Raw genomic sequence first — 27,205 nt, forward strand, 5'->3', positions numbered from 1 at the left:
GTCTATCAAGATGGAAGCCATAATGAGATGCGCTATGATGGACCACCCAGCTTTCCTAGGAGCAGAAGTGAGATTCCTGCTAGGACTTGGTAAGAGACACAGAAAATGATATTTCATTTTATTAAGACTAATTTGATAGTGTGGGTGAAATTATACCATCTAGATTGGCGAATAAATAAATGATTAAATTAGGGGTGCACCAAAATGAAAATTCTGGTCCGAAACCGAAAATTCAGGATGCCCTTGACCGAAAACCGAAAACCGAAACTGCCTTTTTGCCCAAATACTTTTAAAATACTTTTTTTTAAATGATTTTATTAATAATTCTTTTTCATGAATTTAATAAATCATATTATATAACATGGTGCTTCCTCATACACAAGTGATTGTACAAAACAACAGTGCAAGAAACAGTTGTAAAACCAACCTCAAACTGTAAACAGACGTAGCCTCAGGTCAAGAACAAATTTTTGCTGGGCTACACAATTTTTTTTAAATGTAAATAAAATAACTACACACAACTTGGACTGCTTTCTATTTAAGTAAAAGAGGCAGGTTTCTTTTCAAGAACAAAAGTTGCTCAGCTTTCTCGCATGTTATGGGGGGGATCTGTGGATGACGGACACTGTTATGGGGGGATCTGTGGATGACGGACACTGTTATGAGGGGATCTGTGGATGATGGACACTGTTATGGGGGGATCTGTGGATGACGGACACTGTTATGGGGGGGATCTGTGGATGACGGACACTGTTATGGGGGGATCTGTGGATGACGGACACTGTTATGGGGGGCATCTGTGGATGACGGACACTGTTATGGGGGATCTGTGGATGACGGACACTGTTATGGGGGGGATCTGTGGATGACGGACACTGTTACAGGGGGATCTGTGGCTGGCACTGTTACAGGGGGGGGGGGATCTGTGGCTGGCACTGTTACAGGAGGGGATCTGCGGATGGCACTGTTATAAGCTGGGGGGATCTGTGGGTAGGCACTGTTATATATGTGCCATCCACAGACTCCCCAGCCCATAACAGTGCCATCCACAGACCCCCCCCAGCCCATAACAGTGCCATCCACAGACCCCCCCAGCCCATAACAGTGACATCCACAGACCCCCCCCAGCCCATAACAGTGACATCCACAGACCCCCCCCAGCCCATAACAGTGACATCCACAGACCCCCCCAGCCCATAACAGTGACATCCACAGACCCCCCCAGCCCATAACTGTGCCATCCACAGATCGCCCCCGCCTCCCCCCCCCCCCGCCAGTATAAAAATATAAGATGTTATATTAATTTATTGGTTATTAAACATGCCCCCTCAGTCCTATTACTACCTTACATCCTAATCGCTTCTGTAGAATTCAGGCAGCCCAAGCCGGGCGGCCGGCGCGTCTCTCACTGACGTCACTTGCCTGCGCCGCCGGCTTCATTCAGGCACATGACAAGAGTTACGCTGCCGCCCGCCTGGCCTGCCTGAATTCTACAGATGCGATTAGGATGTAAGGTAGTAATAGGACTGAGGGGGCATGTTTAATAACCAATAAATGAATATGACATCTTATATTAGTATACCGGAGGGGCGGGGCTATCATATTTTCTGCCGATATGTACCAATATCGGCCGAAATGGATTAGGCCCATTTTTGGCCGATAGTTTCGGCCGCCGGAATTTCGGTGCACCCCTAGATTAAATAAATTGAGCATCTCCATATTGAGATGTAGTCTTAGGATATTGTGAGGCTTCATTCTACCTGCAGAAGAATCTAGACTCATAATCTAGCAAAGCATTAAATAATTGCTTATATATATATATAGATAGAACATTCTTCGCCAAGCTAAGTGATGGATTCCCACAGGAAAGACGTCAAGTCCTTCCCATTTAAGATCCTAGATCCCTGTTATTTGTCTTAATAGTCTTACCAAAGTTATATATGTGAAAATAGTCCAGGATGGGGCGGAAGGATACAGTTGTCTCTTCTAAGTTGTATCCTTGGATGGATTTGCCCATCTTGAAGTCATGCGATGTGTAGTTGGTTAGGGGGGGCAGAATGTATTTAGCATTCCATATTGATGTCTAGGATTAGACATGCCCATCCTGATATCATGAGCTTTTCTCTGAACAGAAGTAATGTATATAACTTATGTTCCTACTTCGATATCCTAACCTAATAATAGCTTGGTTATAATGTGACAAGTTATTTCCACTCACATGTATTGTTAAACTTGTAATGCTTTATATTAACGCTATATATATTCATTTGCATGTATCATTATGTTTATTTACTTATATATGTTTATAACCTTGTAACCAATAAATCTGCATATTTTTATAATACCTGTGTATTATTGTATAATGCAGAACTACATTTTATCATTATCGTCATCTCACGTCAAAAAGAACTTATTTATCTGAGGAAATAGTCGGACTCAGATGTGAATTGTATCAATTAGGTTGACTACAATTCACCAGGTCATGATTTTAAGAATTTATGACAAATTTTAGAAATTTTATTTTTTATGGTAATTATTTTTATGACCATAATTAATAATTCTTAATTGAATTATTACCCACCGACAATTACGTCACATACATGCGGCCCGCTCTATATTTTCTTACGTATTTTATGGTCCAGGCGTGTGTAATCTGCGATTTTAGTATCGAGCATTATGATTGGTCATTATTGGTATTTATTGTGTGTCCTGCAGTGATGACGCCACCCCCAGACGAAGGTTCGCCAAAACGCGCATCGGGGTTGGCGCCATCCAGGCGGAGGCACACAATGGGTAATTGATCCTGCCTTTATAATCTGTAGCTCTGTTGGTAATTGCACTTGCACTTTATATTTTTCTAATAAATGTTGGAGTAGTATGAATTAGTACCATTGTGCTTCCCTCTGGTTGATGTCGCCTTTTCCCTGCACTTGTTTTATTGTGATTTATCTTATTGATTTTGTTAATGAAATATAATATTGATTCCATGCGGTCTGGTAGTTCTTTTATAGATATTTGCATTTTGCTTTCATACCATAGGCATGTGTGCATGTGGTAATATATGATAGTTATCTTGTGGTGTAGAGCCTTTTGTTTTTGGTATAGCCCCCGGTTAGTTAGTTTAGAGTCCAGTCTGAGGATCTAATGTGCAAGCTCCTGAGAACTGGACCTAAGTCAAGAGAACCTTTATGTCTGACGGACAAGTTCATTTATCATCAGAGTAAGGGCTCGTTCACACAAATGTTTTTTTTTTTGCGTTCCGTATACGGGCCGTTTTTTTAGTTCTGTATACGGAACCATTCATTTCAATGGTTCCGCAAAAAAAAAAAAAAAAGAATGTACTCTGCATGCCTTCCGTTTCCGTATTTTCGTTCAAAGATAGAACATGTCCTATTATTGCCCGCAAATCACGTTCTGTGTCTCCATTCAAGTCAATGGGTCCGCAAAAAAAAAAATGGAACACATACAGAAATGCATCCGTATGTCTTCCGTATCCGTTCCATTTTTTCGGAACTATCTATTGAAAATGTTATGCCCAGCCCAATTTTTTCTATGTAATTACTGTATATGCCATACGGAAAAACGGAATGGAACCGGAAACACAACTGAAACAGAAAATGGAAAAACGGATCCGTTACAAATGGCCCGCAAAACACTGAAAAAGCGTGTGAACAAGCCTAACCTTGAGAGTCCAGAACCAACAAGGCCGTTCAAGATAGCATCAGAAAGGTATTCGCTTGTTTATGGCAAGAGACGTTGCTGCTGTGGAAAGGGAATATTGCCTCCGGTACCTACCACAATGAGACGGACTGACCATCTGTACCTAAAGTCTGCACCCCTCGGGCCGGGAACTGCAGAAAGGGTTAAAAAAGAACAGCTGTGGCTATTTGGAGAGACTGTAATGTGTCCCAAGAGAGAGAGAGTCAGCGAGTACTACTATTACCATCATTGTTGCTGCCCATACGCAGCTATTTGAAGGAGACTATACCGAGTAATACCTCAGGACTGGTACAATCACTGCTATTTGTACTGCAATTCTCCTCCTCCTCAGTAAATAGACGGTTGCGTTATCACCTGGTCAATGTTTTCATTATCCGCCGGCCCCTGCATCTGTACTTCTGTCTTGCACCTTGCCAAACACCTAAAATTAGGGGAACCCCAGTTACAGGAGCCCCAGAGTCATGGAGCGCCACAAGAAAAGAAAGGGTGCCCCCTCCAGTCACTGCATGGCCTCTGGGGGTGCCAGAGGAAGGACTGCCTCTGAACTGCGAGTACTACTGTCCTTCTCAGGGCATCCTCTCTGTCCTGCATCTTCCCTCCAGGTCTCTGCACCATCATGCGGCCATGCATTTTACCAAATGCAATGGCACAGCATTAACAAATAGATACAGCGGGCAGCACCCAGGGGTTTACAATCTGGATTCAGTCCAACACCTCCAAAATACCAAGAAGGAAATTAGCAGAGGCTGCAGGTGTCTTTCGGTCTTCTGGGGAGGCTTGGTGCTGGAAAGGAGCACATGAGTACAGAGCCCGGGGAGCGCTCCTCTGGTACTAATGAGCGCTTCCATTATGGGGTGAAAAATACGGTACATTTTCCCCGCTTCTCTGGTCACTGCTCTTTCGTGTGCCCAGTGTGACTTCTGGATGGGTCTTGTGCAACTCTGCAGCCATTCACTGGGCAGTGATGGCCAGCGAACACATGCGGGCTGCCATCTTTAGTAAGGTAGAATCACCCGTCCGGCGATGCACAGGTAAGCCCTTACCTGTGCCGGTCTGAAATCAAAAGCGGTCACCGGGAGCAGGCAGTTCCGAGAACAGCTGCCGGGAGCCTTCATCGGGCTGTTCTCGGAACTGCCTGCTCCCAGTGACTGCATTTGATTTCAGACCGGCTCGCGGCACAGGAACAGGTAAGGGCTTACCTGTGCATCGCCGGACGGGTGAGTCTACCTTACTAAGGATGGCAGCACGCATGTGTTCGCTGGCGAACTGACCATCACTGTCACTGGGCTCAGTGGTGACGTTGTTTTGTTAAATGCTGCTTGGAGATTCATCACTGCTGAGGCTACAGCCAAGCCCTTGACTCCATCTACAAGTTACACGTTGGGGAATGGAGTGGCTGAGAACAGGTGCGTGGGTTTTTTACTTTACGTTAAAGGGGATTTCCGGGAATTAAGAAAATGAAAATACTTACTATATTTTTCGCCCTATAAGACGCACCTATGTTTTAGAGGAGGACAATAAGAAAAAAATATTTTTCATTAGACTTCAGATCAAACCAGCAATCAGACCCCCAATGTTAATCAGATCTGGGGTGACAGCCCCAATCAGACCCCCAATGTTAACGAGACCCTCAATCAGATCCCCATGCCTCAGATCAGTCTCCAAGCACATAAAATAAAATAAAAAATCAACTTACCTCTCCTGGTCCGGACGCCGCTGCTCCTCACCTCCAGTGTTCTTCCTCTTCCTGCTGTGGCCCGACGTGCACAATGTAAGGTCACAGCACAGCCGACGGCACTAATGAGCGCTTCCATAATGGCTTGTTTTGTCTGGGAAGCAATCATCAGGGGAAATAAAATGGCCGCCGTCCTATCAGTACACACAAAATCTGTCCTAATCACACAGGAGGACAAGTTACTTCACAACACTGAGCTAAAGAGCTGCCGCATCCTCCACATCAACATTGGAAGCTCAGTTCGGGCCTCCATTACAGATCCCCTTACGTAGTAGGCGCCATTGTAGTCAATGTTCAGCTCCATTCATCTCAGTTATGTGCTGAATCCGGCTCTTCCATTATTTCTGGTCTCGGCTCAGTTTTTTTTTCTGGTCTGGAGTCTGTTTTTTTAATATATATATATATATATATATATACAGAGCTGTATTACCACATTGAAATAATTAGACGCAGGATCCACCAAATTCCATGCTTTTGTGCTGCATTTTTTTCAGGTTGAAACAGAATTTACTGCAATTTTTAGGTCTGAACCAACGCTGGTCTCTTTTTCCCCACAATATGAATTATCTATCAACTTATTGTAAAATGTATGAAGTACAGGGTGGATTTCCAATTGAGTGAGGAAAACAGGCCAAAATCCACTGTGTGCACAGGGCACCACACATCCCTATGCTCCAGTCCCCACCACGCTCCCCTCTACTGTACTACACAGAGAAGTCACATGACTGCAGCACGTGACCGCTACGTCATCACACCCACTAGGAGCGGCTTCACTCTCCATACTAGCCGGTGGTGGGTGTACCAATATGACCGCGCTGGTGCCCTCGGAAGTGACGGCACGGCGCCCCGGAAGCTTCTCCCGCTCCGAGGTTCGGTGTTATGGCTCCGCCGCTCTCTCGGTTCTGTTTGGTTTGAGCCGCCATGACGGAACCACAGAGGGAACCAGCGGAGCCGGTGGGAGCCCGGGTGACCCCGAACAGCCTGACCATTCCCAGTCCCCGCAGCGGGCCCCCGAGCCCCGGCCTCTCCTGCTCTGCTCCCCGGAGCCCCCGCAGCCCTAGTCAGCAGGAGAACGCGGGCAGAACGGGAGGGAAGTGGGTCCGGCTGAACGTGGGCGGCACGTACTTCCTGAGCACCAAGCAGACGCTGTGCCGGGAGCCCAAGTCCTTCCTGTACCGCCTGTGCCAGGAGGAGCCCGACCTGGACTCTGACAAGGTGTCCGCCGCCGTGCCCCCCCTTCTTATATATACACTGTGTGTGCCCCCCACACCTCATATACACTGTGTGTGCCCCCCACACCTCATATACACTGTGTGTGCCCCCCACACCTTATATATACACACTGTGTGCCCCCCACACCTCATATACACTGTGTGTGCCCCCCACACCTCATATACACTGTGTGTGCCCCCCACACCTCATATACACTGTGTGTGCCCCCCACACCTCATATACACTGTGTGTGCCCCCCACACCTCATATACACTGTGTGTGCCCCCCACACCTCATATACACTGTGTGTGCCCCCCCTTCTTATATATACACTGTGTGCCCCCACCTTATATATACACTGTGTGTGCCCCCACCTTATATATACACTGTGTGTGCCCCCCACCTTATATATACACTGTGTGCCCCCACACCTTATATATACACTGTGTGCCCCCCACACCTTATATATACACTGTGTGTGCCCCCCACACCTTATATATACACTGTGTGCCCCCCACCTTATATATACACTGTGTGCCCCCCACACCTTATATATACACTGTGTGCCCCCCACCTTATATATACACTGTGTGTGCCCCCCACCTTATATATACACTGTGTGCCCCCCACACCTTATATATACACTGTGTGCCCCCACACCTTATATATACACTGTGTGTGCCCCCCACACCTTATATATACACTGTGTGTGCCCCCCACACCTTATATATACACTGTGTGCCCCCCACCTTATATATACACTGTGTGCCCCCCACCTTATATATACACTGTGTGCCCCCCACACCTTATATATATATATATACACTGTGTGCCCCCCACACCTTATATATACACTGTGTGCCCCCTTCTTATATATACACTGTGTGTGCCCCCCCTTCTTATATACACTGTGTGTGCCCCCCCTTCTTATATACACTGTGTGTGCCCCCCCTTCTTATATATACACTGTGTGTGCCCCCCACACCTTATATGCACTGTGTGCCCCGCCTTCTTATATATACACTGTGTGCCCCCCACACCTTATATGCACTGTGTGCCCCGCCTTCTTATATATACACTGTGTGCCCTGCCTTCTTATATATACACTGTGTGCCCCCCACACCTTATATGCACTGTGTGCCCCGCCTTCTTATATATACACTGTGTGCCCTGCCTTCTTATATATACACTGTGTGCCCCCCACCTTATATATACACTGTGTGTGCCCCCCACCTTATATATACACTGTGTGTGCCCCCCACCTTATATATACACTGTGTGCCCCCACACCTTATATATACACTGTGTGTGCCCCCCACCTTATATATACACTGTGTGCGCCCCCCCACACCTTATATATACACTGTGTGTGCCCCCACACCTTATATATACACTGTGTGCCCCCTTCTTATATATACACTGTGTGTGCCCCCCACACCTTATATACACTGTGTGCCCCCCTTCTTATATATACACTGTGTACCCCCCCGCCTTCTTATATATACACTGTGTGCCCCCCACACCTCATATACACTGTGTGCCCCCCACCTTATATATACACTGTGTGTGCCCCCCACCTTATATATACACTGTGTGTGCCCCCCACCTTATATATACACTGTGTGTGCCCCCCACCTTATATATACACTGTGTGTGCCCCCCACCTTATATATACACTGTGTGTGCCCCCCACACCTTATATATACACTGTGTGCCCCCCACACCTTATATATACACTGTGTGCCCCCCACACCTTATATATACACTGTGTGCCCCCCACACCTTATATATACACTGTGTGCCCCCCCTTATATATACACTGTGTGCCCCCCACACCTTATATACACTGTGTGCCCCCCTTCTTATATATACACTGTGTGCCCCCCCTTCTTATATATACACTGTGTACCCCCGCCTTCTTATATATACACTGTGTGCCCCCCACACCTCATATACACTGTGTGCCCCCACCTTATATATACACTGTGTGTGCCCCCACCTTATATATACACTGTGTGTGCCCCCCACCTTATATATACACTGTGTGTGCCCCCCACCTTATATATACACTGTGTGCCCCCACACCTTATATATACACTGTGTGCCCCCACACCTTATATACACTGTGTGTGCCCCCCACCTTATATATACACTGTGTGCCCCCCACACCTTATATATACACTGTGTGCCCCCCACACCTTATATATACACTGTGTGTGCCCCCCACACCTTATATATACACTGTGTGCCCCCCACCTTATATATACACTGTGTGTGCCCCCCACCTTATATATACACTGTGTGCCCCCCACACCTTATATATACACTGTGTGCCCCCCACCTTATATATACACTGTGTGTGCCCCCCACCTTATATATACACTGTGTGCCCCCCACACCTTATATATACACTGTGTGCCCCCCACACCTTATATATACACTGTGTGTGCCCCCCACACCTTATATATACACTGTGTGCCCCCCACCTTATATATACACTGTGTGTGCCCCCCACCTTATATATACACTGTGTGCCCCCCACACCTTATATATATATATATACACTGTGTGCCCCCCACACCTTATATATACACTGTGTGCCCCCTTCTTATATATACACTGTGTGTGCCCCCCCTTCTTATATACACTGTGTGTGCCCCCCCTTCTTATATACACTGTGTGTGCCCCCCCTTCTTATATATACACTGTGTGTGCCCCCCACACCTTATATGCACTGTGCCCCGCCTTCTTATATATACACTGTGTGCCCCCCACACCTTATATGCACTGTGTGCCCCGCCTTCTTATATATACACTGTGTGCCCTGCCTTCTTATATATACACTGTGTGCCCCCCACACCTTATATGCACTGTGTGCCCCGCCTTCTTATATATACACTGTGTGCCCTGCCTTCTTATATATACACTGTGTGCCCCCCACCTTATATATACACTGTGTGTGCCCCCCACCTTATATATACACTGTGTGTGCCCCCCACCTTATATATACACTGTGTGCCCCCACACCTTATATATACACTGTGTGTGCCCCCCCACCTTATATATACACTGTGTGCGCCCCCCCACACCTTATATATACACTGTGTGTGCCCCCACACCTTATATATACACTGTGTGCCCCCCACACCTTATATATATATATATACAATGTGTGCCCCCCACACCTTATATATACACTGTGTGCCCCCTTCTTATATATACACTGTGTGTGCCCCCCACACCTTATATACACTGTGTGCCCCCCTTCTTATATATACACTGTGTACCCCCCCGCTTTCTTATATATACACTGTGTGCCCCCCACACCTCATATACACTGTGTGCCCCCCACCTTATATATACACTGTGTGTGCCCCCCACCTTATATATACACTGTGTGTGCCCCCCACCTTATATATACACTGTGTGTGCCCCCCACCTTATATATACACTGTGTGTGCCCCCCACCTTATATATACACTGTGTGTGCCCCCCACACCTTATATATACACTGTGTGCCCCCCACACCTTATATATACACTGTGTGCCCCCCACACCTTATATATACACTGTGTGCCCCCCACACCTTATATATACACTGTGTGCCCCCCCTTATATATACACTGTGTGCCCCCCACACCTTATATACACTGTGTGCCCCCCTTCTTATATATACACTGTGTGCCCCCCCTTCTTATATATACACTGTGTACCCCCGCCTTCTTATATATACACTGTGTGCCCCCCACACCTCATATACACTGTGTGCCCCCACACCTTATATATACACTGTGTGTGCCCCCCACCTTATATATACACTGTGTGTGCCCCCCACCTTATATATACACTGTGTGCCCCCACACCTTATATATACACTGTGTGCCCCCACACCTTATATATACACTGTGTGCCCCCACACCTTATATACACTGTGTGTGCCCCCACACCTTATATACACTGTGTGTGCCCCCACACCTTATATACACTGTGTGTGCCCCCCACACCTTATATATACACTGTGTGTGCCCCCCACACCTTATATATACACTGTGTGTGCCCCCCACACCTTATATATACACTGTGTGCCCCCCCTTATATATACACTGTGTGTGCCCCCCACACCTTATATACACTGTGTGCCCCCCTTCTTATATATACACTGTGTGCCCCCCCTTCTTATATATACACTGTGTACCCCCGCCTTCTTATATATACACTGTGTGCCCCCCACACCTCATATACACTGTGTGCCCCCACCTTATATATACACTGTGTGTGCCCCCCACCTTATATATACACTGTGTGTGCCCCCCACCTTATATATACACTGTGTGCCCCCACACCTTATATATACACTGTGTGCCCCCACACCTTATATACACTGTGTGTGCCCCCACACCTTATATACACTGTGTGCCCCCACACCTTATATACACTGTGTGTGCCCCCACACCTTATATACACTGTGTGTGCCCCCCACACCTTATATATACACTGTGTGTGCCCCCCACACCTTATATATACACTGTGTGTGCCCCCCACACCTTATATATACACTGTGTGCCCCCCACACCTTATATATACACTGTGTGCCCCCACACCTTATATATACACTGTGTGCCCCCACACCTTATATATACACTGTGTGCCCCCCACACCTTATATATACACTGTGTGCCCCCCACACCTTATATATACACTGTGTGCCCCCCACACCTTATATATACACTGTGTGCCCCCCACACCTTATATATACACTGTGTGCCCCCCACACCTTATATATACACTGTGTGCCCCCCACACCTTATATATACACTGTGTGCCCCCCACACCTTATATATACACTGTGTGCCCCCCACACCTTATATATACACTGTGTGCCCCCCACACCTTATATATACACACTGTGTGCCCCCCACACCTTATATATACACACTGTGTGCCCCCCACACCTTATATATACACACTGTGTGCCCCCCACACCTTATATATACACACTGTGTGCCCCCCACACCTTATATATACACACTGTGTGCCCCCCACACCTTATATATACACACTGTGTGCCCCCCACACCTTATATATACACACTGTGTGCCCCCCACATCTTATATATACACACTGTGTGCCCCCCACACCTTATATATACACTGTGTGCCCCCCACACCTTATATATACACTGTGTGCCCCCCACACCTTATATATACACTGTGTGCCCCCCACACCTTATATATACACTGTGTGCCCCCCACACCTTATATATACACTGTGTGCCCCCCACACCTTATATATACACTGTGTGCCCCCCACACCTTATATATACACTGTGTGCCCCCCACACCTTATATATACACTGTGTGCCCCCCACACCTTATATATACACTGTGTGCCCCCCACACCTTATATATACACTGTGTGCCCCCCACACCTTATATATACACTGTGTGCCCCCCACACCTTATATATACACTGTGTGCCCCCCACACCTTATATATACACTGTGTGCCCCCCACACCTTATATATACACTGTGTGCCCCCCACACCTTATATATACACTGTGTGCCCCCCACACCTTATATATACACTGTGTGCCCCCCACACCTTATATATACAATGTGTGCCCCCCACACCTTATATATATACACTGTGTGCCCCCCACACCTTATATATACACTGTGTGCCCCCCACACCTTATATATACACTGTGTGCCCCCCACACCTTATATATACACTGTGTGCCCCCCACACCTTATATATACACTGTGTGCCCCCCACACCTTATATATACACTGTGTGCCCCCCACACCTTATATATACACTGTGTGCCCCCCACACCTTATATATACACTGTGTGCCCCCCACACCTTATATATACACTGTGTGCCCCCCACACCTTATATATACACTGTGTGCCCCCCACACCTTATATATACACTGTGTGCCCCCCACACCTTATATATACACTGTGTGCCCCCCACACCTTATATATACACTGTGTGCCCCCCCACACCTTATATATACACTGTGTGCCCCCCCACACCTTATATATACACTGTGTGCCCCCCACACCTTATATATACACTGTGTGCCCCCCACACCTTATATACACTGTGTGCGCCCCCCACACCTTTATATATACACTGTGCGCCCCCCACACCTTTATATATACACTGTGCGCCCCCCACACCTTTATATATACACTGTGTGCGCCCCCCACACCTTTATATATACACTGTGTGCGCCCCCCACACCTTATATATACACTGTGTGCGCCCCCCACACCTTTATATATACACTGTGTGCCCCCCACACCTTATATATACACTGTGTGCCCCCCACACCTTATATATACACTGTGTGCGCCCCCCACACCTTTATATATACACTGTGTGCGCCCCCCACACCTTATGGACACTCGGCTGAACTCATGTGTATGGTCATGAGCCTTAGACCACCTGCACACAGGGGACCGCACATATGATCCGCGCGGATTTCTGTGCATTTCTGTGGCAATTTCTAACCACTGCGTTTTTTCTGCACGGAAATCCGCATGGGAAAAAAACGCACGTATTCTGTAACGTGTGCAGGTGGACTTAGGGTCCTTTTACACAGGCCCAGGTGGAGCATATGGCATGACGATCAATGCTCGGATCATTGGTGAGGCCGTTCGCTTCCATTATTGTCGCCGGCACCTCTCCTGTGTAAATACTGAGACGTGCTGCCGACAAATGATCATTTTATACCGCCACTAAAGATCAGATAAACGGGTGTTTGCTCATTTATTGGCTGGTCGGCGGGGCTTTTGCGCAGGCCAGTGATGGAGAATGAACGCATATAATGTATATCTGTGTGTATTGTGTAGAGCTCATCCTGGTTTTGCCTCGGTTTCCTAGGACGAGACGGGAGCCTATCTTATCGATCGGGACCCTACCTACTTTGGACCCATTCTGAACTACCTACGACATGGCAAGTTGATCCTTAATAAAGAGCTAGCGGAAGAAGGTAAGCGGGGGCACCAGGTGGAGGTAGGATGTGATCTCTGTGCATGGCTGACTGCCAGTAGGGATCTAATGGACAGTAATAGATCCATGTTATACCCTCCAGGCCCATGGTACTACATCAGTTACCGCCAGGGGTTGTCCCACGAAAAAAATTTCTACAGTTTTTAAACCAGCACCTGCATCTGAATACTTTTGCAATTGCATACAATTAAATATTTAACATAGCCACTGAGTTATTCAATAAAAAGTATCTGTATAGCGCCACCTGCTGTTTTTTACTTTTCTTATTACCTTGTCCTGCTCACTGAGAAGGCTGCGCACGCCCCCTGAGCTGTGATAGGAAGAACATAGACACGCCCCCTGAGCTGTGATAGGGAGCGCATGGACACGCCCCCTGAGCTGTGATAGGAAGCGCATGGACACGCCCCCTGAACTGTGATAGGGAGCGCATGGACACACCCCCTGAACTGTGATAGGGAGAGCATGGACACGCCCCCTCAGCTGTGATAGGGAGAGCATGGACACGCCCCCTCAGCTGTGATAGGGAGAGCATGAACATGCCCCCTCAGCTGTGATAGGGAGAGCATGAACATGCCCCCTCAGCTGTGATAGGGAGAGCATGGACACACACCCTTATCTGCAGCAGAAAGGACACTCCCCTTGAGCTGTCAGCTTGATATAAATCTAGCAGAGCAATGAACGGGGAGATCTCTGGACCCATGTGAGGTACAGGGCTGGTTCTAGCTTTGTTAGAAAGATGTTGTCATCTACTATATGATGTCTGATTTTCATTTTTTACATTATTCATGGGAGAACCCCTTTAAAGACCTGAGACTTTTTAGCGTTTTTGCGCACATGGTGGTTTAACATGACTTAAAGTAGTTTTGTGAGATTTTTATACTGATGACCTATCGTCAGGATAGGTCACAAGTATATGATCGGTGGGGGTCCGACACTTGGCCACCGCGGCCTTCTCACAGCTCTCCCAATGCCAGTGATGACACGTTCATCGGTCACGTGGAGCAGCTCATCTCCATTGAAGTGAAGGGACTGAGCGCGGTACCAAGCACAGCCACAATACATTGTATGGTGCTGTGCTTGGTGAGGTGAGAGAAGGCCGCGGTGCTCACAGGAGTGCCAGTGCCTTCTCAATCAGCTGATCGGCAGAGGTCTCGGGTGTCGGACCCCTCCGATCAGATAGTGATGAACTATCCAGAGGATAGGTCATCAGTATCAAAATGTCTGAAAAAACGTTTAAGCTCTGCACATAGAACCATTTTGTCCGTCAAATATGATGTAATCTGCAGAGTAGCCTCCGATGCAGATGTGAACACAACCTAACAGAGGGATCAGCCCACTGTCTTGATATAAAGCTGGATTTCCAGGGGCCGACTTAGCAGCCGATTGTCGGGACGGAAGCGTTCCTTCCCGAAAGTCGGCTGCTCGTTCAGTGAAGGAGACTGCGCATTTACATACAGAATCAAGGTTTCTAAGCAGCTGATCGCTATTTAGACAGCATGATCTGCTGCCCAGAAGCCATGATCACTAGTGCCTGCATGAACGACAGGATCACCTGATGAATGAGAGTTACGCTTGTTCTTCAGGTGATTGGCGGCACGTTTACATGGCCAGATTATTGGGATGACCGTTCACGGGAACAGTCGTTCCCAATAATTGCCCGATTCTTAGATCGTATAAATGTACCTTAAGTCACTATCAGTGCTGATCTAAGACCGAGCAGCCATGCCATGCTGGGAGACTCTGAGCGATAACATGATAGATTGCTCCCTGCAAGTACCCTCGTCGCTTTCTGTCAAAAGTGGACATTTGTTAAAGGGGTTAAAGACAGATGTTACAGAAACGACACAAGGACCATCCACTGTGACATGGACATATATTATGTAGGTTAGTAAGACATAGGGAAGGATAAGGATGTGCCTGCAGGATCAGACTACGCAGAGTTTGTTTGTAGTCTGTAACCATGGAAACACACGGTTCTGCATAGATGTTTTAAACACATCTGTTTATATGGAGATGGGAATAGCTTTTATACATATGTATGGGCTCAGTATGAACAATATAGACATCTGGAGCCTTAATATAATGGTAGCAATTCCGAACTCACACCCTCCAGGGCAAGGTGCTTTGGCAAACAGCCACTTTTCCCAACTTTTCATTAGCATGTGCAATTGCCTAGGGCAGTGGTGGCGAACCTATGGCACGGGTGCCAGAGGCTTCACTCAGAGCCCTCTGTCTGGGCACCCGCACCCTGGAAAAAGTCTATGGTGTTCCAATATGCCTTAGACTTTTCCTGCCATTCATAAGCGCAGGGCGTTCTATGAACGGCACAGGCAGCGCACTGAATGTAGGCAGGCTATTATAGCTAAATGGTAAAGTACAGGGAACATATACTATATTGGACTAGGGTTGGGCAATATACCGGTATTAACGATATACCGCGGTAGTAAGAAACCGCGATATGGCTGTTTATTAATTACCGCTGTATTTTTAGTGACGTCATAGGGACAGTCGCACTTGAGTGCTGACTGCCTCTAAAACGTCTGGGGCACATTACAGCCGACACAGTGGAGAAGGAGAGAGTCCCTTCCCACTGTGATGTGGCTGCGCCACCAATGAGCCGTGAAGAGAGGAGCTGTGGCCGCTGCACCAACCAATGAGCAGTAAAGAGAGGAGTAGGGGAGGGGCTGTGGCCGCTGTGCCACCAATGAGCAGTGAAGAGAGGAGTAGGGGAGGGGCTGTGGCCGCTGTGACACCAATGAGCAGTGAAGAGAGGAGTAGGGGAGGGGCTGTGGCCACTGCACCACCAATGAGACTTACCTTCTTAATACAAAAATAGACTGCAGTTGCCACCCACATATCATACCCGGCACCACGCCCAAAAAAGTACAAACTATTAAAGTATAAAAAAATATGTCCAGCACTCCCATAGAGAATGAATGGAGCAGCAGGGCGCATGCCCAATCAGATTGGGGGGAACAGTGACCCTGTTCTTGGTGGGTCAACTAACACATATTACTGTATAAAGGCATCAAAGTTATATTATACTGTATGAGGGCAACAAGGAAACACCAGTACACGTTTCGAGTGTTTTTTATTCTAAATGGGCATTTATCGCGATATATATCGTTATCGCGACAAATTTCTTAATATCGTTATCGTGGGAATATTTTTGATATTGCCCAACCCTATATTGGACTGTAGTATTTAGGTTAAATTGGCGTGTTGGCAGTTTGCGATAAATAAGTGGGTTTTAGGTTAGCAGTTTGGGAACTCAGTCTAGGGTGAATTAATTTCCTCATGCTATTTCCATGGGGAGAAGGATATTAACTTTTTGGCCCGCTTTGAGGGTTAACACTGGGTCAGGCTGCTGAGTTGTCAGGGGATCTCATCTAAGAATTGTTCACATCCTGTATTGGACTTATATTTAGCGTATGCGCCAGGGAAGATCCCAACCTATACACTGTGTATCCACAGGCCCTCACTCCACCATTGCATGCATGTCCGTTGGCATACACCGTTCCAGGGCGAACCTTTTTTGTGTCATGGAATAGAACCGTAAACTACAGGAGGATAGAGACACTACTACTGCAGCTCTGAAGCATATTTCACCCACTGTTTTGCAAAGGGTGAGATGCTCTGGTGCAAGCTGCAACATAAGGCCCCATTCGCACCACTATATCTGCTCCGCACTTTTTGTAGATTGCACACGGACCCATTCATTTCTATGGGTCTGGGAAAAAAATGAAAATGGACAGCACTCCGTATGTCTGCTCCACAGTCCCACAAAAAAGATATAGAAAACAAGAATAGGCTTTGTTAAAATGGGTCCGCCAAAAAAAAAAAGATGCAACATGGACGTCATCCTTATTTTTTGTGGATCTGCATTTTGCAAGCGCGACCACCGCTGCTGGACTGCAGGCTGGTCATAACCCCTGTATACAAGCAGTGTATAATGTGATGGAAAAATGAATCCAGTCAGCAAAGGAGGCAATATGGACAATCACAATACATTAGTAAGTGGCTTGTATTAACATTGTCTACGTGATAAATGCCACTTGCTGAAGTGAGACAACCCCTTTAAGTGCACATTTAAAGTATTCCACGGTGTGTGGATGAAAATTTTACGGTGCTCTGAGTTCATATTGGAGTTTTCCGGTGAAGGAAATCTACGAGCAGAGCCCATTTATTTTGAGAGTCAGAAAGGCAAGAGATTTTTTACTTTTAAATGTACTTTTGTGAATATCTCCTTTAACCCTTTCTCTGCTATCTGCCAAATAATGTACGGCAGATGTCGGGGCTTTAAAAATGGCGACTGCTCAGAAAAAAAATAAAAATGGCCGATTTGCTATATTTTTTCCGTTGCTTCACCTCCCAAAAAATGTAAATACAAAGTGATCAAAAGGTCATACACAGTCCCAAAACTACATTTTGCAGCTCTTCCCTCATGACAGCACAACAGGAGGTTGTTCCCCTTTGACGTTCTTGGGACAGGAAGAGATTAAAAGGTCCCTCCCACCTCCATCCACCAGTGTTCTTCCTGTTCCTACAGAGGATAGATGCAAAAAGGTTCCCTGCTCTAGAGTTGAAGAGATTCTACAAGAACTTTTAGAGCCTAAGGCTGGGACTAGGGTCGGGGGATGTCCGGCCTCCTTTTCCAGGTTTCGAATAGCCTTGCTAACACCTCTCGGGGTAGAGGTCCCTTAGCAGCCTGGAACCCACCTGGCAGAGTCTGAACCTATAGGTGGGTTCTCTGATGGCCTGGGTTTGATCGGTTGGTTCATCCTTTCTACCCTATAAGTGGCCGTGCCAGTACCTCTTATGTGGAGGTCCCCTGGCTTGCTCCTAACCCTGATGAAGTGGGTAATGCAGCTAGTAGTTACATCACTAGGGATGGCTATGGGTTCATGGAGCTTAGATCCGCTTTTCCTTAATGGAGTTCAGCAGGATCGTGCCTCAGTGCACCTGAAACAGCAGCTGGAACGAGCCTTTTCTTTTCTCCTTACCAATGCTCCTCTGTGCCTGGCGTGCGTGCCTCATGGCCTCTGTGCCTGGCGTGCGTGCCTCATGGCCTCTGTGCCTGGCGTGCGTGCCTCATGGCCTCTGTGCCTGGCGTGCGCGCCTCATGGCCTCTGTGCCTGGCGTGCGCGCCTCATGGCCTCTGTGCCTGGCGTGCGCGCCTCATGGCCTCTGTGCCTGGCGTGCGCGCCTCATGGCCTCTGTGCCTGGCGTGCGCGCCTCATGGCCTCTGTGCCTGGCGTGCGCGCCTCATGGCCTCTGTGCCTGGCGTGCGCGCCTCATGGCCTCTGTGCCTGGCGTGCACGGCCCGCTGACGCTTGCCTATGTGCGGTCCTAAGGTGAAGACCTCAGGTAAGGACCCAGTGTGACAGAAAGATTAGGGAAAGCCTAGTGGAGATGAGTGGTAGTTCAATCTATGGACTCTACTAGCATTCGGTGAACGGGAGTAGCCTACAGTGCCTATGCACGATCTACAGTTTAGAGCAAAGCTGTATTTGGAGCCACTTTCCTCCATGAACAATGTGGACAATATTTATGGAAATTGTATGTAATTCATGGAGTACAATACATATATGCACCGCTTATCATATGTACAGCGCTATGGAATGAATGGCGCTTTAATAATTAATAATAATAATAATGTGTACCGGCCATGTGATTTATAGGGTATAGTATACTCCACACCTGGAGATAGTATGTGTCAGCCTGAATGTAAAGGAAAATTTAGGCCTAGTTCACATGAACGTTTTTCTTGCGAGTGTACGGGACGTTTTTTTTGTGTTCCGTATACGGTCCCATTCATTTCAATGGTTCCGCAAAAAAAACGGAATGTGTTCCGTATGCATTCCGTTTCCGTTTTTCTGTTCCGTTGAAAGATAGAACATGTCCTATATTTGGCCGCAAATCACGTTCCGTGGCTCCATTCAAGTCAATGGGGAACACATACGGAAATGCATCCGTATGTCTTCCGTATCCGTTCCGTTTTTGCTGAACCATCTATTGAAAATGTTATGCCCAGACCAATTTTTTCCATTACTGTATACTGTATATGCCATACGGAAAAACGGAATGGAAAAACGGAAACACAACGGAAACAAAAAACGGAACAGATCCGTGAAAAACGGACCGCAAAACACTGAAAAAGCCATACGTTCGTGTGAACTAGGCCTTAGTGTGACCAGAGCACTGAAATTTAAAGATCCTACCCAGACCTGTTATAATGGGAGGCAGCACCAACCTGACTAGGAATTTGTCTTGTATGGACTATAGCTATCCCTTCTATGGCAATAAATTGGTATACCTACCTAAGTGATTTTCAGTAAATGTCAACTTATGCACAACTAAACTCTTCTGTTATTCTACCTATTTGCACCTATGGGTGCTGATGTCATGAACATTAGGGACATTGCCTTCATTGCACCTAATACCCATAACCTCAAGGGCACCTCTGTCACCACTGGGAAGGAGACTGCCCTGACTGCACGCCAACCCAGGGAGCTACAAAATGTCAATATAGACTGTGCATTCCTCTGTCCACATTCACACTTGCTGCCATGCTCACACATATAAGCTGCAGCTATGTACGCTGCACAGGGCCTGTAACCTCTTACCACTCCTCAGTCCCTGTGTCTCCTGGTTAGTGCCATGTAAAGATCTTGTGAAACCCTTAAGACTGCCTCTGACCTTGAAGCTAGGCGGGCAGGTGGGTTCTCGGTTGGCCTTGTTTCGTCAGGAGGGTTCTTTCTCCTTTCTACTCCCTTGAGTTCATACCGACACCTCCTGGTACGGGATCCCAAGCTTGTCCTGGACCGGTAGGAAGTTAATGGTACAGTTTGGTTACCTCATCGTTGATGTCCATGCCTGCCGTGTGCCAGTGTGGTCAAGCTGACATATACCTTTCTTACATATACCTTGTAGACATTCCGGAGTTAGTTGTTTATCATATTATAACAATTAACCCTTTGTTGTTGTTTTTTTTGGCGTTTTTGTTTTTTGGGCGTTTTTGTTTTGCGCTCCCTGCCTTCCCAGAGCCATAACTTTTTTTATTTGTCTGTTCACATAGCCATGTGAGGGCTTGTTTTTTGTGGGACAAGTTGTACTTTCCAACTTTTATTTACGACGTTCGATGTGCGATAAAACTGACCAGTTACTTTTATTCTACAGGGCAGTATGAATCCTGCGATACCTTATATGTATAGTTTTTCTTGTGTTTTTGATAGTGATAAAAAAAATCAAGTGGAAAAAAAATCTGTTTTATTTTTTTTGTCACCATATTTTAACCCCTATAACTTTTTTGTAATTACGTGTACGGAGCTGTATGGGGGCTCATTTTTTGCAGGGCGATCTGAACTTTTCATTGATACCATTCTAGGGTATGTATGACTTTTTGATCACTTTTTATAAAAGTTTTTGTAGAAAATGAAGCGACTAAAAACGGCGAATCTGCCATTTGGACGCTTTTTTCCGTTTTGCTGTTTGCCGTATTGGGAATATATTTTTATACTATGGGCGTTTTCGCACATCGCGACACCCATGATGTGTATTTTTTTTTATAATTTTTTTTTTAGTTCTTTTATTTTTATATTGGGAAAAGGTGGGTGATTTTTTAAACTTTTATTTATTTTTATTTTTTTTTACACTTTTTTTTATAGTTCCCGTAGGGAACTATAACAATCAATCATCTGATTGCTATTATCATAGATTCCAATGCACTTGCATACTTTCCGAATTACCGGTAAGTCTAATTCCTATTTTTGCCCCCCAGAAATGAGCCAGAGAATGAAAGTAACGGGTCCGTTTTGCTGAATAAGGAACAACATAAAACCGAAACCCATAAAACTATGGCAGAGTTGCGTTTTTTTTTTTTTTCAATTCCACCCAATTTGGAATTTGTTCCCAGCTGTCCTGTACATTGTACGCAATACTTAGATGATGTTAGAAAATACATCATACGGCTATGTGAATGGAAAAATAAAGAATATTATGGCTCCGGAAAGGCAGGGAGTAAATCAGGAAGGAGTTAAATAAAATAGATAAAATCCACATAATAATGTGCAGGTGACCGGTTTCGGATTTGTGACGTTGGTTGTATGTTTTGCTCACAGGTGTTTTGGAAGAAGCGGAGTTCTATAACATCGCCTCCCTCGTGCGGCTGGTGAAGGAGAGGATTCGAGACAATGAAAATAGAACTTCCCAGGTAAATCGGTTCTACTATCCCCTCACCACACAGCATAGTGCAGGGGTCAGCCGCATCCAGGACTCCGTCACTTGTGAAACTACGACTCCCAGCATAAACCCTTTCTCAGCTGTTCTCAGAGCTCCCATAGAAGTGAATGGAACATGCTGGGAGTTGCAGTTTCACAAAAGCCAGAGTGCCGACAGTTGTTGACCCCTGGTATAGTGTCTCTGATTATTTTTCAGATACTTCTAGTTTTTACCCAGAAAACTAATTTTATACTGTGTCCATTATCATCCCAGTGCATTGTCTGCCAGTAAAATAATTTTTGCAATTAACTTCATGTAACAATTTTCTATGGTTTTAGATCTGCAGAAATACCTAAACTTGCCCACTAAATCACAGTTTATTCATTGTTGCCAACGAATACATACTGTAGGCACCACTGAAAACCTGGCCGAGCATATGGAACGTATGTTGTTTTTTTTTTTGTACTGTGATTTTTATTGCAGTTTTTGCTTAACCAACATCAGTTCCAGATGTTACCTGAAAGTCTATGGGAAATATGAAATGCAGGGCACACTATTTTTTTTATTTATTTTTCTTACTACTTGCTTTTTTGTTTTTATGTTTTTTTTTACTTTTTAATTGCAGTATGTTGGAACAGTGGCATTTTTTCAGGCTTTTTCCATCTCTATAGGGAAAAATGGCATCCATACATTTGTTTAAAAAAAAAAAAAAAAAAACATTAAGAACCACATGCAGTTTCTATGGTGTTTTTTAGTGTGAATTTGTATGTTAAAGATGCTTTAGGCCACCTGCATACGTGTGGTTTTGCGGATTCACATGTGAAAAAAACGCAGCGTAGTAGAGCACCTGCAAAGTGTATCAGATTACACAAATCTCATTTACGCTTTGCAGAATTTTTTTCTGTGCAGGAATTGACTTGCCATGCGGATTTCAAAGTCCACAGCATGTCGATTATGTTTGCTGTTTTAACTTTTCTGATGAAGGGTGAGATCTGCGGCAAAACTGCATCAAATCTGTTTAATCATCTGTATATCTGCAGGGTCCGGTGAAGCATGTCTACAGAGTATTACAGTGTCAAGAAGAGGAGCTGACGCAGATGGTTTCCACCATGTCTGATGGTTGGAAGTTTGAGCAGGTGAGCGACCGCAGTCCTGAGCTATGCCGGGAACAAGAGGTCAGACAGTGCATGAGACTGGACACAAGCCCCAGTAGCATCTCTATCTCTTGATGGGATCCCAATAGTTCAAAAGAGGGAGAGACTTTGCACATGATTTTTTTTCATCATTTTCTGATATTTTTGACAGTGGCATTAAAATCTCATGCATATGTGTTCCTATAGACTGCCGCAATACAAATTGGGGGCCCTATGGCATCTTGCAGCCTACCTAAACCTCCTAATTTCTGCAGAGCAGCCTGTCTTACTCCAAGGTCTACATATGATTGTATTCACCATCTCCTGCTTTATAATTTGCCCTCAGATAGGTCAGCTCGTTCAGCCTGGCAGGTCTGCTTTAGTAGAATTCAATCTAACCCTTTTTATTTTTGCCAAACGCTTTTAAAAGGATCAGTTTGTGTATTGCCGGCGTAAAAGGAGCAATAAAGGACGTGACAAGGGACCGGTTAGTGTGCCCTTCCCATGACTCTGCATGTCATTTGCTTTCAGCTTATCAGTATTGGATCTTCCTACAACTATGGGAATGAAGATCAAGCAGAGTTCCTGTGTGTTGTGTCCAGGGAGCTGAATAACTCCACTAATGGACTGGTCATTGAGCCCAGTGAAAAGGCAAAGGTGAGTGTAGCTGCTGTTGACTTCTCGGAGAAAGAATGCTTTTCTAACCTTTAATCCCTTAATGCAAAATGATGTATGTCATCGCTGATCACGTGGGCACAAGAGATGTCCACCCGTAGCCGTGACAGTGATCGAAAGCCATGCACCTCCACTAAAGGACAGGATCAGAGAAATCCTCAATCCTGGATGTTTACCCTTGAAGCACAGCGATCTGTGCTGATCAAAGTATAGGCAATGGGATGGGACATGCTTTGTCCTGTCCCTTTAAGCCCTGGCAGTGCGATTACCAGAAGACTCTTGACAGCCTTGGGCCTAATAAAGGCCTCCAGGGCTGTCTAGTAATAGTGTCTGTAAAGCTGGGGCCATACACATAAGCTCGTTCAACCAACAGCTGTCACTCCGAATCCTGTTGTACACATGCCTGCTTGGCTTGATCGAGGAAGCATGTGTTCTCAGTATGAAGCCAGTGCCAGACTCCTCTTGCCTGATCCTTATCTCCTCTGACTTAGTCAGGAGGCCCCATACATATTAGATGGTTGGTTGGTTCCACGGGTTCAGTTAACATGCAGCTAATATCTATGCCCAGCTTTAGGCCAGACCTTAGGTCTCTAAGGGGGAAGCGCAGCACACATCTCTTCATTGAGGCTATAATAATCTGCGATTTCTCTGTAAGTCGCTTCCGATTCGGTCCAGCTGCCATAAAGCGCACTGTCACGGCCTTTTGTGTGCGCCGTGACACTGCTGCTGTGCGTGCTGTTGCCAGCAGGCAGAGCTGCATACAGACTTGTAGTTCCCCCTCCGGGGAACCCTGAGACCCCCTTCCGGAGGCACAACACTCAGGGAAAATGTCTAGCAACATGCTAGACTACAGACATCAATAGACCAGACCTGTAACAACACTAGACAAGAGAACACCCACCATACGGACAACACCACACATATAAGAGCGGTAGAGAAGGGAAGGTGACACCGGGAAAACATAGACCTTGATGTTCCACAAGGTGGCCCTCAAGCACTGGGCAGATAGTAGAGGCCTGGCAGGAGCACAGCTCCAGCACACAGCAAGGCTGGAGGAACACTCAACCCAGGCCACAGGCAATATAAACCACGTAGGCACACCCAGGACACACCTAAATCCCCACCAGCTAGATAATAAACACCTCCGGCACCAGACAGGAAAGGCCCCAGGAGAAAGGAGGCACCTACATGCTGCAACCACAACACGTTGCTGCTGGCAACCGTGTCACAATGCACACCAAAGGCCGTGACACGCACACACTATACTGTTGTGTGAAAACAGATGATAATGTGTATCTACAATATGACCACCATAAATGACCGCTCATACGTTCCTTGGCCGGAGCGGTGACCTGCTTTAGCCAGTGATTAAATGGTCATTTCCTGTGTGTTGAGAGGGAGCAGGATGTAAAGACCGGTGGTGGACCTGGGAAGCGTCAGCGGATCGGTGAGGTTTAGTGGTACTTAATTACATTCTGAGCCATTATTGAAAAAAATGAATGGGCTGGACAACCTCCTTAATGATTTTCCTGCGCATTGAAAACGGATGTTCAATTTGAGAAAAAAAAAAAATCGCTCTTAACTCCTTAGGTTCCTTGGTGATTGGAGGACCTGTTCCTTGAAGCAGTGCTGAAGGAGAAATACTGAATTGTACAGTGTCCAGTGTAATCAATACGCAGCCTTGTAATTCATGAAAGAGGTGCTCTTTACAGTGGTCATCTCTTCTGGCAAATGGAAGGATGGCCTCCTCCACAAAGCTGACCCCTCCCCATTATGTTATTCATGTTCCTTAGGCAAGGGTTACACAGTGTCATTGGCCATGACGCACATCGCATGGCAAAAGATTGCAGTGTAGCGCTGCCTGCATTGCATTTAAAGGGCATCTGTCAGCAGATTTGTACCTATGACACTGGCTGACATGTGCGCTTGGCATCTGAAGGCATCTGTGTTGGTGCCATGTTCATATATGGGTTGCTGTTACACCTAGAGGCTCCGCTCTCTCTGCAGCTGCCACGCCTTCTCCACTGATTGACAGGGCCAGGTGTTATGACATTTTCACTGCCTGGGCCTGTCAATTAGGGTCCATTCACACATCCGTGTGTGTTTTGCGGGTCCGCAAAATACGGACATCGGCAATGTGCGTTCCACATTTTGCGGACTGCACATCGCCGGCACTTAATAGAAAATGCCTATTCTTTTCCGCAATTGCGGACAAGAATAGGACATGTTCTATTTTTTCGGGATCGGAATTGCGGACCCATAGAAATGAATTGCTGACGTGTGAATGGAGCCTTAAAGTGTATAGGGTGCAGCAGTTGCAGAGAGAGCTGAATCTCTAGGTGCTATGGTTACGCCCTCGTTGCTCCTAGTCGCTCATTTGCATATAGTAAAACATCATTTTTCTCAGCAATGCAGGCACATATGAACATGGGACCAACACAGATGCCTTCAGCTGCCAAGTGCACATGTAACATGTAGCCATGTCCCTTTCATTGTTACGCTAGAAATTTTCATTGCTCCTTTTCCTCTTTCTTTCAGATTCTTCAGGAGCGAGGATCCAGGATGTGACGAAGCATTGTGACCGAGATCTGTTACCGAGCTCTTCTCAGGCTGTAACCAAAGCCCTCGCTGCCTGCGGAGCTCTTGCGCTGTATTTTCACGTTATCCCCTCTTCCGCACCCGGCCTTAACACCCCAGCGTTACAGAGGGGGGCAGTGTGTGAGCGAACTAGAACAGAACAGTATTGTGTTTGCCCCTGTCACAGGCCTGTGCTTTGTGTTGTCAGGTTATATAGGAATGATGTCAATTATTGTGGGGTGAACGGGTTAGGGGAGGCAACTCCTACTTTTTGGGGGCTAATTGTGTTTTCTCGTGTGTTCTCTCACTTTGGCCTAGGTTTGGTGGAGTACTTTCTGCTGTGCTCCTTGGACTTCCAGTGACACAAGGCAAACTTATTAGCTGGATGGAAACAAAAAATTGGCCTTCCCTTGAATTATCTTCCTTTACAGTTGCCAAAAGTCATGTTCTGTTTCTTGTCTCAAGTGCTTTTACTGTGCAGTTCTGTCTTTTCTTCTGTGTAAATCGGTGAGGAAATCAGCGCCTGGAGTCTGCGATGTTGAGCTCGATCTGTTCTCGAGAGGATTTCGAAAGCAAAAGGAGGACTGTTCCTCCCATAAACTGATCACCATCACACTGACCTAGCATTTGGCAATCTTCCAATGTCTTTACAGTGCATGTATACCTGTACCAAGCAAACGACCATGTTCCCCTCTGTCAGTATGGATTTCTGTGTGGGGGAGGGGGTCTGGGTTTTGGGCTGCCTGCCTGTGACTCTATGTGTTTCATTAAGCACAAACTCTTTGGATACCTGTTGTACAGAGAATATGTGGCAGAACCAAATTATTTGTCATTTGTGGGTGTATAATAATTTTTTTTTTCTCACGCAAAAAAATTGTCTTTATTGCCAAAACCTAGTCTGTGAATTTTT

At 46.2% G+C, this 27,205-nt stretch overlaps 1 protein-coding gene across 1 annotated transcript; it reads left to right on the top strand.

Annotated features, from left to right (window-relative positions):
- Positions 1 to 6,275: 6,275 nt before the first annotated feature.
- KCTD2 (potassium channel tetramerization domain containing 2) lies at positions 6,276 to 27,187 on the top strand. Its single transcript, XM_040435681.1, has 6 exons — positions 6,276 to 6,670; positions 13,562 to 13,670; positions 21,811 to 21,902; positions 22,951 to 23,046; positions 23,575 to 23,700; positions 26,257 to 27,187. The coding sequence occupies exons 1-6, from the start codon at positions 6,377 to 6,379 to the stop codon at positions 26,284 to 26,286; spliced, it is 747 nt and encodes a 248-aa protein (XP_040291615.1). The 5' UTR covers positions 6,276 to 6,376; the 3' UTR covers positions 26,287 to 27,187.
- Positions 27,188 to 27,205: the final 18 nt, after the last annotated feature.

This window comes from Bufo bufo, chromosome 6, assembly GCF_905171765.1.
Source record: "Bufo bufo chromosome 6, aBufBuf1.1, whole genome shotgun sequence".
NCBI lineage: Eukaryota > Metazoa > Chordata > Amphibia > Anura > Bufonidae > Bufo > Bufo bufo.

Coding starts and splice junctions, on each gene's coding strand:
- KCTD2 (XM_040435681.1), top strand. CDS start 6,377: ATGACGGAACCACAGAGGGAACCAGCGGAGCCGGTGGGAGCCCGGGTG. Junction 13,671..21,810: donor TAAAGAGCTAGCGGAAGAAG/GTAAGCGGGGGC, acceptor TTTTGCTCACAG/GTGTTTTGGAAGAAGCGGAG. Junction 21,903..22,950: donor ATGAAAATAGAACTTCCCAG/GTAAATCGGTTC, acceptor GTATATCTGCAG/GGTCCGGTGAAGCATGTCTA.